General features: G+C 37.5%; 2 protein-coding genes across 2 annotated transcripts; both read right to left on the reverse strand.

Annotated features, from left to right (window-relative positions):
• Nucleotides 1–1,284: 1,284 nt before the first annotated feature.
• Nucleotides 1,285–2,733, reverse strand: LOC120632808. The gene is made up of 2 exons (XM_039902819.1): nt 2,533–2,733; nt 1,285–1,425 (listed from the first exon to the last, which is right to left on the reverse strand). Exons 1-2 carry the CDS (start codon nt 2,731–2,733, stop codon nt 1,285–1,287), a joined length of 342 nt encoding a protein of 113 aa, XP_039758753.1.
• Nucleotides 2,734–8,714: 5,981 nt separating this feature from the next.
• LOC120632644 lies at nt 8,715–11,098 on the reverse strand. Its single transcript, XM_039902591.1, has 2 exons — nt 10,884–11,098; nt 8,715–8,864 (listed from the first exon to the last, which is right to left on the reverse strand). The coding sequence occupies exons 1-2, from the start codon at nt 11,082–11,084 to the stop codon at nt 8,724–8,726; spliced, it is 342 nt and encodes a 113-aa protein (XP_039758525.1). The 5' UTR covers nt 11,085–11,098; the 3' UTR covers nt 8,715–8,723.
• Nucleotides 11,099–12,052: the final 954 nt, after the last annotated feature.

Below are 12,052 nucleotides of genomic sequence, written 5' to 3' on the forward strand. Positions count from 1 at the left end.
GTGGAGTCCACCAATCCGCACTGGGCCAGCGTGATGGACTACGGTCTAAACCCTTCTTTAGTGGGCCGGCAATGGGTTGATATGATGACGATGATGAGTATTAAGGCCTCTCAAAGACCGGGACAGCTTTGAAGAGTTTGGATTTCCTTGTCGTACTTCTTGCTGCAATTTTTTATCCTTGAGGACTGACTTGGACGGTCTTTGTTCAAAGTCAAAAATATCTTTATTCAAGTAGGCCCATAGGTGGCACTTTTGACGCGTACATAAGAATTACACGGTAGTGAGATGATGACGATAACCACATTCGTAAACTTAAAACTAAAGCTACGAAGGTTCAAAACGTGTCCTGGTGTAAGAAGAAGCCCACAACAAACTTAGCCGGGTGTTTTTTTTTATTATGACCATCTCACAATGTCATTTAAAACTATTAGAAGAGCAACCTGGTTAGAGCAATAATTCACACCCAAGCTTTTTTATCGATTACGTAGTCCTTTATACTATAATACGACTTTTCAATAAGCTTACGTTTAATACAAACTTTGAACTTTTTAAGAAAGATGTCAATTGGTAGTTTATTGTAGAATTGTATGCAATTTTCTTTAAACGAATTATGAATTTTATGTAACCTAGTATATTGCACTGTAAGTTTATTCTTACTTCTAATGTTTAAATTATTGCAGTCACATTTTTTATTAAATTTAGAAATGTTTTTATGAGCGTACATTAAATTTTGAAATATGTACTGACTATACACTGTCATTATTTTTAAATCTTTAAATTTATCTCTCAATGACTCTCTCGGACCCATTTTGTAGATCGAACGAACAGCCCTCTTCTGCAGCACATCATTAACAGTATGAGGCAGCTTTATTATGAAAATTAAGCTTAATTTGCTATACTCCGCGAAAAGCAGGAGAATCTGTATGTTGCAATTTATAATTTCTTCAATCCGTATACTCCACACCAAACAGAGGCTACATTTCCGAGGATCTGTAATATATTTCATAATATATCATGGATTTCCGCAAAGTAACGCCTGCTTCTATCCAATATTTGAGGCAGCTCTTTTTAATTTTTTTTTTTTTTAAAGAACAGTACAACTAAAAGGCAGTTTCTGATTTTAGTTAAATAAGGTAGGAGTTAGTTAAATAAAACAAATTTCTGTCCCATTTATGACTGCATTTCAGTACAGCTCTTTAAAGTCTTGGGCATACCAAATCAGGCACTTCGAAGGCGGGACAGATGGGGATCGACCCTGGTTTGGCAGGCCCGAGGCTTTACCCTCTAGGCGTAAATATAGACGTCATAGCTGATGTCACGTCCACGCTCGCTCTTCATACGCAGTGTCACGTAATTGAAGCCAAGACCTCCCGCTGTCACGTTGGCTGATGCGGTCGATTTGACCTTGTCGTAAGCGAGGATACCCTGAGAATGTTATGAAGATTCATTAAGGTAAAATGGTAGATTAATTGAGACTTTTATACAAGCGTCTCGACAAGAGGTCTGTAAAATATTTCAAATTTTTTTAAAAAGCGAGCTACAAGTGACTAACAATATTGGTATAAAAATAATCATACATTTAAATTTGAGCAACAGTTTTGAGCAACAACTCTGAGAGGGGATGAAAGTTGGTATTAACGTCTGGCATTATGCAATTTATAGAATTAAAAAATGATTGTTATGACAATAATAATTGCAAATTATTGTTCCAGGATTTATAAAAATGTTAACCTAAAAGAACTTAAATAGGGGATGACATTTTATTTGTCAGAACGCGCCAAACCCAGGTACTATCAGTCAGATAAATAAATATGCAATTAATAGCCTATATTTAGTGGTGGCAAAACGGTGATAGATTAGTAGGCAAGGCTTCGGCTTTCCTTTTGTGGAAAGCCAAGCAAGTACCACTGATATTTCGGAGTTATGTGCGTTTTAATTTAAGCAATTTATGGATCACTTGCTTTAAACGGTTGCCTAAACCCTTCTCATTCTGAGAGGCCTTGCAGTGAGGTGCCCTGTAGTGAGCGGGTAATGGGTTGTTGTTGATGATGATGATGATGATGATGATGATGATGATGATGATGATGATGATGATGATGATGATGATTTAGAAGGCTATTTAACACTACACTACTAGGTAAGGTAGGTGGCGCTACACGGTGGGGGGGCATTAGGAATTCTAGGAGGATGAAGTCACTGGGTTACCAATACCCAGCGACTAGTAATAAGATAAGAAGAAATATAAATATAAAAAAACAAATATATTACGACCATCTACACATCGTGCATCACCACCTAGCTCCAAAGTAAGCGTTGCTTGTGTTATGGGTACCAAGATAACTGATGAGTATAATATAAATGTAAACATTAATGTTCGTCACAGAAACATTTAACAGCTGTGGTAATCGAACCCACAGCCTTGGACTAAGAAAGCAGGGTCGCTATCCACTGCGAAAAAGGCCATGAAAAATTGAAAATCCCTGAAAGTGCTTCCAGGGCTAGTGGAGGTGTAAAAGGTTTAAAAATATTTACCTGAATAGATCTCCCGTAGCCATATTTAGTAGGCATGGTGAAGTTCAAGTACTCCACCCTCTTCCTGAAAACGTACGAGCCGTACTTGATGTTGCGGTGGAAGACCTTCTGCCTCTGAACGTTGGTGCCCAGGAAAGTGTGCGAGCATTCTATGACGACTACAGCGGCTACCAAAGCCGCGCAGAAAACGTACAACTTCATGATGAGAATAAAAAGTAGAAGTCTGACGACGAAATCGACGCTCGATTTTACACCGAAGTTGAATGTTACTTTACAGGAAAAGCGACTCGTTTTATATAGTTTTTGGGTGCGATAAAGATCTAGTTGTGTGTGTAAATATAGAAAGACTTCAGTGCTTCAGTGGAATATGAAAAAATATAGTTGGTTCCGTAGTAATCATTATATCCTGTGTTAAACCTTTAGTCCATTGAGCGTCTTGTAGTTCAAGGGAAAGTAGAGGGTACCAGAGCACGCGGAAGATCACCGATGAGATGGACGGACCAAGTGAAGGCCACAATCGAGGCTCTGCATGAATGCGCAAGAAAGGTAACCGTTAAAGAAGAGTGTAAAGCCAGAACACCAGTCCAGTCTGTCAAGACTGTAACGACTAAGAAGGAAGAATAAGGAAGGTGTTAGCAGTGACGTGCATAGAGGGTATGCACAGGGTATGCAGATGATACAAAATGAAGAAAATCTCCAGTACAAGTTATACGGTAAGGGTAGGTTTTTCTATAACTCTGACAAAGCCTATCCTTAAGTTTTTTATAACTCTTACAAGACGTTTTCAGCATATTATATCATCTGCATACCCTGTGCATACCCTCTATGCACGCCACTTGGTGTTAGTAAACCTTTGTTGGTATAATCCAAACACCGAACTCTTGACTTCTTCATTTGTCTATTTCGGTCGATCATGGATAGCGTTTTTCACTATTTTTTTTTATATACTACGACAATTCACACATCGCCATCTAGCCCCAAAAGCAGCTGGTGTTATAGGTACTTAGATGACAGATGAATATTTTTATGAATAATATACCTACATAAATACTTAAAATATACATTTAAACACCCAGACGCCGAAAAACAAATTGTTTATTATTGTTTGTTTTCTGTTTTTTATCAATTTATGTTTTGAGGATTTTAGCCTTAAATAAAAATATTTTAGTGTATATATTTACTGTACCTCCTGCCATGCATCTACAGCTATTTCTCAATACGCTGCTGGCCATTTTTTTTATCTTATTGTTTTTTCTATATTGAGTACAAAGAAAAAAAAATAAGGTACTAATGAATGTTTATTCATTCATTCGTTCAATCATCTTAAACTGCATAATAACTAAATATCAGTACGAGATTGATATTATGGGCTAACTTGTAGTGGATAAAAAAAATACTCCTATATCCAGCGAAATGATGAAGCGTTGATGGCCTAGTGGTTAGGACGTAGGCTTTACGTTTTTCATCTCTACCTTTCTAAGTTATGTGCGTTTTAAGTAATTAAAATATAGATAAAGGTATAGATAGATAAATAAATAAATAATTAATAAATATACTAAGACACACACAATCACACACACATCGCCATCAAGTCCCTAAGTAAGCTTAGCTTACAAGCTAAGACCAACGTAAAGACGTTTGGGTGTAAAATATATCTAACTTCACAAACAGAACCATAAAATAAGGCTTCCAAGGCTCAAGCAAGTATATAGATTGTTTTTTTTTATCGTATTAAACCTATCAGGAAATATTTGATTATTTGTTTTCGTTAATATTAAATGAGTTCAATTAAATATTAAAAAGCACGATAACAATATCGAGAAATATTTTTATCCAATTAATATTAGGTGAACATTATTATTCGTCATATTATCGAAAAGGGTTATCGAGTCTACCGGTGATCCTAGAGCGGGCAGTTACCTTGGCCAACGAATTAGTTTGGCCATCCAAAGGGGCAATGCTGCCAGCATCTTAGGAACTGTGCCTCGCTGCGGTGGTTTCGAGGCCGTTTTAGATTTTATTTAGTTTTTAAATAGTTTATTTTAGGTTATATTTATAATTTTATTTCAAACTGTTCTAAATAAATAAATGTCTATTTTGTGTATTAATATTTACGAATATAAAAGATAATTAATTTACTTTCAGCGATTACTCACTAATGTTTGGGGTTCAGAGCCCTTAACTTAAATTATCAACATAAAATCGAATATTCCTAATTCAAATAGGGCTATGATTAAAATAGCGTAGGTACTATGCACGTATCGGTCTTATATCTTCAACAGGGTTGTCAATGCTGAGTTGTGCCACACATAACATATGTGATGTCGAGAATATTGTAATGTGTGGCGCAATGTAAAAAATAAATTTTTCTTTCTTTCTTTCTTTTTCTTTCTAAAGTAAACATTTAGAATGTTATGATATTTCCTCCAACTGTAGGAAAAAACACTCTAGTAAATATCAGAGGATAGCTCATATTTAACGTCATCATCAAACCATTATCGGCCCACTAAAGGCGAATGACCGTAGTCCACCACGCTGGCTAAGTACGGATTGGTATACTGCACATGCCATTAAGAACATTATAGAGAATTCTTAGGCTTGCAGTTTTCCTTCACCGTTACAGCATCATCTTGGTCATGACCAACCGATTACCAGCCCACTGCAGGGCACGGTTCTCCTCCCACAGTAAGGGGTTAAGGCCGTAGTCCACCACAATGGCCCAGTGCGGATTGGTGGACTCCACAAACCTTTGAGAAAATTACGTAGAACTAGGCATGCAGGTTTCCTCACGATGTTTTCCTTCACCGTCGAAGCAAGTGACATTTTTAATTACTTAAAACGCACATAACTTAGAAACGTTAGAGTTGCGTGCTGGGGCTCGAACTCGGTCCACCACGCCGTAAGAGAGTCCGAAGCCCTTTTAACAATAGGTTATCAACGTCTAGCTAGAGGATAGCTGCAAAGGTGGAACTGAACCGGAAAAGTGCTCTGTTTTAAAAAAGAATCCACAACCAATAAAACGTAATCGTTATTGATATTACTATCTCATCATCATCATCATGCGCAGCCTATTAACTATTATTGTACGGCCGATTGGCGCAGTGGACAGCAACCCTGCTTTCTGAGTCAAAGGCCGTGAGTTCGATTCCCACAACTGGACAATCTTTGTGTGATGAACATGAATGTTTTTCAGTGTCAGTATTTATGTAGGTATATTATTCATAAAGTTATTCATCAGTTATCTTAGTACCCATAACACAAGCTACGCTTACTTTGGGACTAGATGGCGTAGTATATTTATTTATTTATTAACGTCTCACGTCTGAGTACAGGCATCATCTCTTCTTAGCGAGACGGTAGATTATAAACCCACCACGCGTAAAAACTGATTAGGAGTATGACAAACATACTCGCTAACAGGTTAGCCCGCTATCATCTTAGACTGCACCATCATTTATTTGTGAAAAAAAAACGCTGCTGCAATGCAAGTTGGAGGCTATACATACCCAAGGTCTGTTATCGTTAATGATTACGTTTTTGTTGTTATAGGATTTCGTCATTTTTTTATGTATTTCAAGTATTATTCGGTATGATTTACGGGTTCTAGTGACATCAGCTCGGGCATTTAAAAAGTTAAGGTGTGACGTGGGTGTGATATAGAAAATCAAATGCATAGATGGACCCTTGACTTTTGTACACACCTATTTTGGGGCGAACGTATTAAAACTAATAAGACTGACATAGTCTTATTTATATTTTAAATTTAAATAAATTAGGAACATAATAGGAAACAATAAATTATCACATTAAAATTAAGCTGTATAACTACGTTAAAAATACGTAATTAATAATAATTTAATTTGCATCTTCGTAAATATAATGTCTACCTTTAGATACGTATGAGTAAGGCGGAGGACCGTGGTGACTCTCAAGGAAATGTTTATCTTTGTTCAGGTGTGGTGGGCTTTTGATTGATTGATTGATAAAGTTTGTAGTTTTAAAGGAATTTAAATAGAAACACATTATTCTTTCATTTAAATTCTTGTATTAAATTAAGTTATCGTAAATACTAACCAGTGCATAATGTATATACCAGTACGCCTATGTCTACTTATAGTGAAATTATGTGTTATTACTAACCTAAGTCCCTAAGGCTAGCTTTATCCGTAGCTAAAATAAGTGTAATTTTGTTGGTAGTTCTAATAAAAATAAATAAATAAGTAAAATATGCTCATTATTCCGTGTATTAAAGATTTCTTCTCAAAGATTAGGAAACATCATACAATGTACGGGAAATATACAACGACCAACGGGTTGTATATTTCCCGTACATTGTATAGTATGTACAACGGGAAAATGCCAACTTCCTGTGATTGATTCAGTTGGGCTAAGTTACGCGTTACGAGATAAATATGTGTACCAGTTTATTAGTTTTATCTCATGAAAACAGGATGAGAAAATGATAGAAATAATAAGCCATAATAGACCCTTCTAGCACAGTATAATGATAAGATAAGTAAATTGAAATTGAAATTCAAAAATGTTTTATTCATGAAAACCTTATCACAGGCACTTATAAAGCGTTCATACATTCAACATGTTAACACTAATGCTAGGTAATGGTGATAAATGCATTCGTTAACTTAAAACTAAAGCTAGGAGGCTTCCAAACGCGCCCTGGTCTAAGAAGAGCCCACAAAAAACTTAGCCAGTTTTTTTTTTCTTTTGTTATCTTCATCTCACGGAAGTACGGATTTTTTTTTTTTTTTTTTTTTCGGATTGTGTGTAGCTGATTAACCCTAATGATTTTAACAGCGTAACGCGGGCTTGTTGGCGAGCCTCGGAATGGGGCTCTGCCAGGAAGAGTTTGAACCCTAGGGCTCGAAGAAGCGAAGGGATCGTCGGCCTGAGGGCGCCTCATGTGAGGCCGAACCTCGGCTCAGGCGACGATTGGAGTGAAAGGGTTACGGACGGTGATTAATCCGCACGCTTCCGAGAACGTGGTGCGAGCCCACGTCCGGTTGACGTTAGAAGTCGGGGGCGGAAGTACGGAAGCTTGTGTCTCGAGTACGGCTCTAATCTCTTTCTTCTCAAATTCAAAATTTTAAAATAATTTTTTTCATGTAGGCATAATATAAGCACTTTGGTAACGTCAACCACAACGGTTCTACCACCGGTTCGGAAGGCAGATTCTACCGAGAAGAAGCCGACAAGAAACTCAGCAGTTGGTCTTTTCAAGCATCATTTTACAATTTAACAGGCATTGATATTGTCATCTTAAATGTATATAGTTTATATGTATATTATAAGTATTTATGTATACTATTCATAAAATATATTCATCAATCATCTTAGTACCTATAACACGAGCTACGCTTACTTTGGGGCTACAGGGCGATGTGTGTATTGGCGTAGTTTATTTATTTATATTTATGTTAATTTATATCTCGTGTGAGATGAAATCGAAGCGTTTTGCTTCCACGCAACTTTGGCATTCTCGTGGTAAATGCCGAACAGCGTCGCACTAGTATATAGACAGTTCCTCACTGCTGATGCCTGTAAGGGTCCTTCCTCGTCTTATTACTACTCATCCTCTACTTAGGTACAGCACGAATGCTCGGTCTAGACGGCTTAGTTGAATAGTATAACTCTATTTTCCTCAAACTAATACTATGGGTATTCAACATCAAGACGACAAAGACTTGCCGCTAATCGATTTAAAGCTACGTGACATCATACGATATAGATCAGGGGTATGAGTTAAATATAACTGTCATACCCCTAATGGCTTAGCCCGCTGCCATCACCACTAGCAGGGCTAGCGTAGGCAGGAGACAAAAATTTTATCTCCCGATTATATCCCTTAGGGATATAATTACCGTGTCCACCTGCTAAAGCACGGTAAAGCACGGAAACATGGAATAGGGGAAGTTTACCCCCGTTTATATAATATTTGGATATTATTTCCACTCGTGCGCAAGTGCTCTGAGAGTGGCTGTAGATACATTGTTATACTTTCTCCGGGGTGACAATTGTCTCCTGCCCATTCTGGCCGTGCTGGTGAGATTGCAGTCAAGCACTAACCTGTAGTGCAAAATACTAAAAAAAAAAAAAACATTATGTATGCAACTAAGATGATTTAATGCCATAGAAAACCAGGGTCAGATTGTTTAACCCGAAGCATTTTTTTTCTAAGCGTATATGAAGACGTCAAAGCGCATGCCACGTCCGCGCTCGCTCTTCATGCGCATTGTCACGTAGTTGAAGCCGAGGCCTCCAGCTGTCACGTTCGCTGACGCGGTCGATTTCGTCTTGTCGTAGAAGAGGATACCCTGAAAATTATTAGTGATATGATCAGAAGCGATAATAGCCCAGTGGGTACAGTGGCCTGCACAGGGGGTATGCAGATGATATAAAATGAGATATATAAATCAAGTACGAGTTATAGACGTCAGGGCAGGCTTTTTATAACTCTTACAAATAAATAATAAATATATATACTACGACAATACAAACACCGCCATCTAGCCCCAAAGTAAGCGTAGCTTGTGGTATGGGTGCCAAGATGACTGATGAATTTTTTTTTTATTATGAAAAATATGGATAAATACTTATAAAATACATATAAACACCTAGACACTGAAAAAAAATTCGAACCCACGGCCTTTGACCCAGAAAGCAGGGTCGCTGCCCACTGCGCCAACCGGTCGTCAAACAGAACAAAGCCTATCCTTAAGTTTTTTTTAACTCATACTGATATTTGTATAAGTCCCGTGCACGCCACTGAGTGGGTGGGACTTCGACTTTACTTTCCGAGCCGAGTTCGAATCCCATCACGCACCTCTTACTTTTGTAAGTTATGAGTATTAGGCAAACAAAATATCATTTGCTTCAACGGTTAAGGAAAGCATCGTTAGGAAACCTGCGTGCCTGAGAGTTCTACATAATGTTCTCAAAGGTGTGTGGAGTCTACCAATGCGCACTGGAAACCCTTACCCTGTAGGGGACCGGTAATCGGTTGATATGATGATGATTGTTTGAATTTGTGATCATAGCCTATTTAGTATGAACAAGACTGCATAATATCTAGTACATTACTGATCGAAAGGATACAGAAATTCTGCTTATAAATGCGACATACCAACAGATTTCCCATTGTAATTTCTATGATAAATTAAATTTTAAAACTGTGATTAGAAATATTGAAGTAGCTGAATACGTATTTGTTTCTCCATTTTACCAATAAATAGTATATTAACCGGGTCACTGTTGTAAGGCCACGAATAAGACACAGTTTTTATATCCATACTAATAATCGCAATATAAAGGTATGTATGTTTGCATGTTATATATGTTAGGCTTAACCGCTGCATCGATATTAATACAGTTTGTCATTGTGATAGCTCGCATCCCGGAGACTGACATAGGACACTTTTGATCGCGGGACAATAATCGGTTGTTAGGAGATTTATATTTGTTTTATAGTAAGTGTTACTTTATATAGTTGGCTCAACCGCTGAAATAATGTGAAAGTAATTTAGAGTAGAGAAAGTCTGGCGCAGCGGTAAGCGCTGTGGTTTTATGTAGAAGATTCCGGGTTCGATTCCCGGCAGGGACAATTTGAGAATTTATAATTTCAGAATTTTGTCCGGTGAGAGGCTTCGGTCGTGGCATGCTACAAACCTACAGACAAAATCCTGCCGCTAAGCGATTTAGCGTTCCGGTAAGATGTCGCGTAGAAATTGATAACTCATATGGGTTTAATATTACTGCCATACACATTAACAGGTTAGCCCACCACCATCTTTGACTGCTTCACTTGCCATCAGGGATAACTTGAAGTGGAATAAAAATAAATATAATTAACAAAGAATAATTATAAAACCGTGAAATTATGAAAAACGGTACACAGTAACTAGTTGTACCCTGCCACGCTTCGCTGTGGCACATTGTGATTGCATGGTTGAGAAAAATAGATAAAAACAATCATTGATGCGTATTTATATATCTTGCTAAAATTTCAGCCCGATCGGTGCAGAACTTTTAGAGTTTTTGAAGCGTACACAAACCAACATAACATTTTTATATATATGGATTATTAATATACTACCACTATACAGACGTCGCCATCCATCCTTAAAGTAGCTTGTGTTACGGGTAGGATGACTGATGAATATTTTTATAAATAATATATATAAATAGTTATAATATAAGTGATAAACACCCAGACACTGAAAAACAATCACGTTCTTTGTAGGATTAGTTCGTTTTCCATTTGTAGGAATCGAACCCACGGCCTTGGGGCCTGAAAGCAGGGTCGCTGCCTACTGCACCAATCGGCCGCTAGTTACCTGAATAGATCTTCCATAGCCATATTTAGTAGGCATGGTGAAGTTCAGAAACTCGACTCGCTTCCTGAGCATATACGAGTCGTACTTTATGTTGCGGTGGAAGACCTTCTGCCTCAGCACGTTGGTGCCCAGGAAAGTGTGCGAGCATTCTATGACGACTACAGCGGCTACCAATGCCGCGCAGAAAACGTACAACTTCATGATGCAAATAGAGCGTAAAAAATAACTTTATGCCAAATGGGAAGCTAAATGTTGCTTCAGAGAAATGGATTCGTTTTAAATAGTTTTTTAGATGAGATAAAAATTTCCTGTGTGGATTTGAACACTAAAGCAGGATAGGGACGCGTGGAGATCGGTTCCGTATAGTTTATTTTTGATGCAACACAACTTAACTCCTTGGTTCTCGCGTTTTTTTTTTGTGAATACTTCGCTACGCAAAGTTCGTTCGTTTCGTTAAGGTTGCCTGGCAGAAATCGCTACTACGCGATAAGGCCGCCTTTTTATTCTACTTCCGTCTTTGTATTTGTATTATTCTTTTATTTCCCCAACTACGTAGAGTAGAAATTAAGAGTTAAAATAATAATAATAATACGCAGTTTTTGGGTGAACAAAAATCATGGAACTCGCATCATCCACACTGCATGCTTCCCATAAGATAAATGTAGGAATACTATGCATAGTTATACGTACATAGATATAGTTTTTAGTAATTATTTTACCTGTAATGTTCTAAACGTTTACCATAAAATGGGAATATGGTAAACGCGCGGGTGTAAAATGAGACGTGCGAAGGGCGTTTGCACTGTTTTTTGACACTACTGCCCTTGATGAAAATCGTGACGCTTATTTTGGAGCTGGATAGCGATGTGTATATTGTTGTAGTATTAGATCAGTGGTTGTAGTGTAAAGTAGTATGTATAGTATATTGTACACATATATAAGAATTGCTCGTTTGAAGGTATAAGATAAATTGATAGATATTTCTCAAGCGAAGTACGAGCGATATAATAACTGTAGGATTTTTCTCAGATTAAACTTCTGAATTCTCTTCAAAACTGCTAAACTCGGTCACCAATGCATTCACCGATTTAGTGACCTTAGTCGGTGAATGCATTGGTAACCAACTTTACTCACTCAGCGAATTCGACTGATAAACAGATGCCGCAATA

The sequence above is a fragment of the Pararge aegeria genome, chromosome 20 (genome assembly GCF_905163445.1).
Source record: "Pararge aegeria chromosome 20, ilParAegt1.1, whole genome shotgun sequence".
NCBI classification, from domain to species: domain Eukaryota; kingdom Metazoa; phylum Arthropoda; class Insecta; order Lepidoptera; family Nymphalidae; genus Pararge; species Pararge aegeria.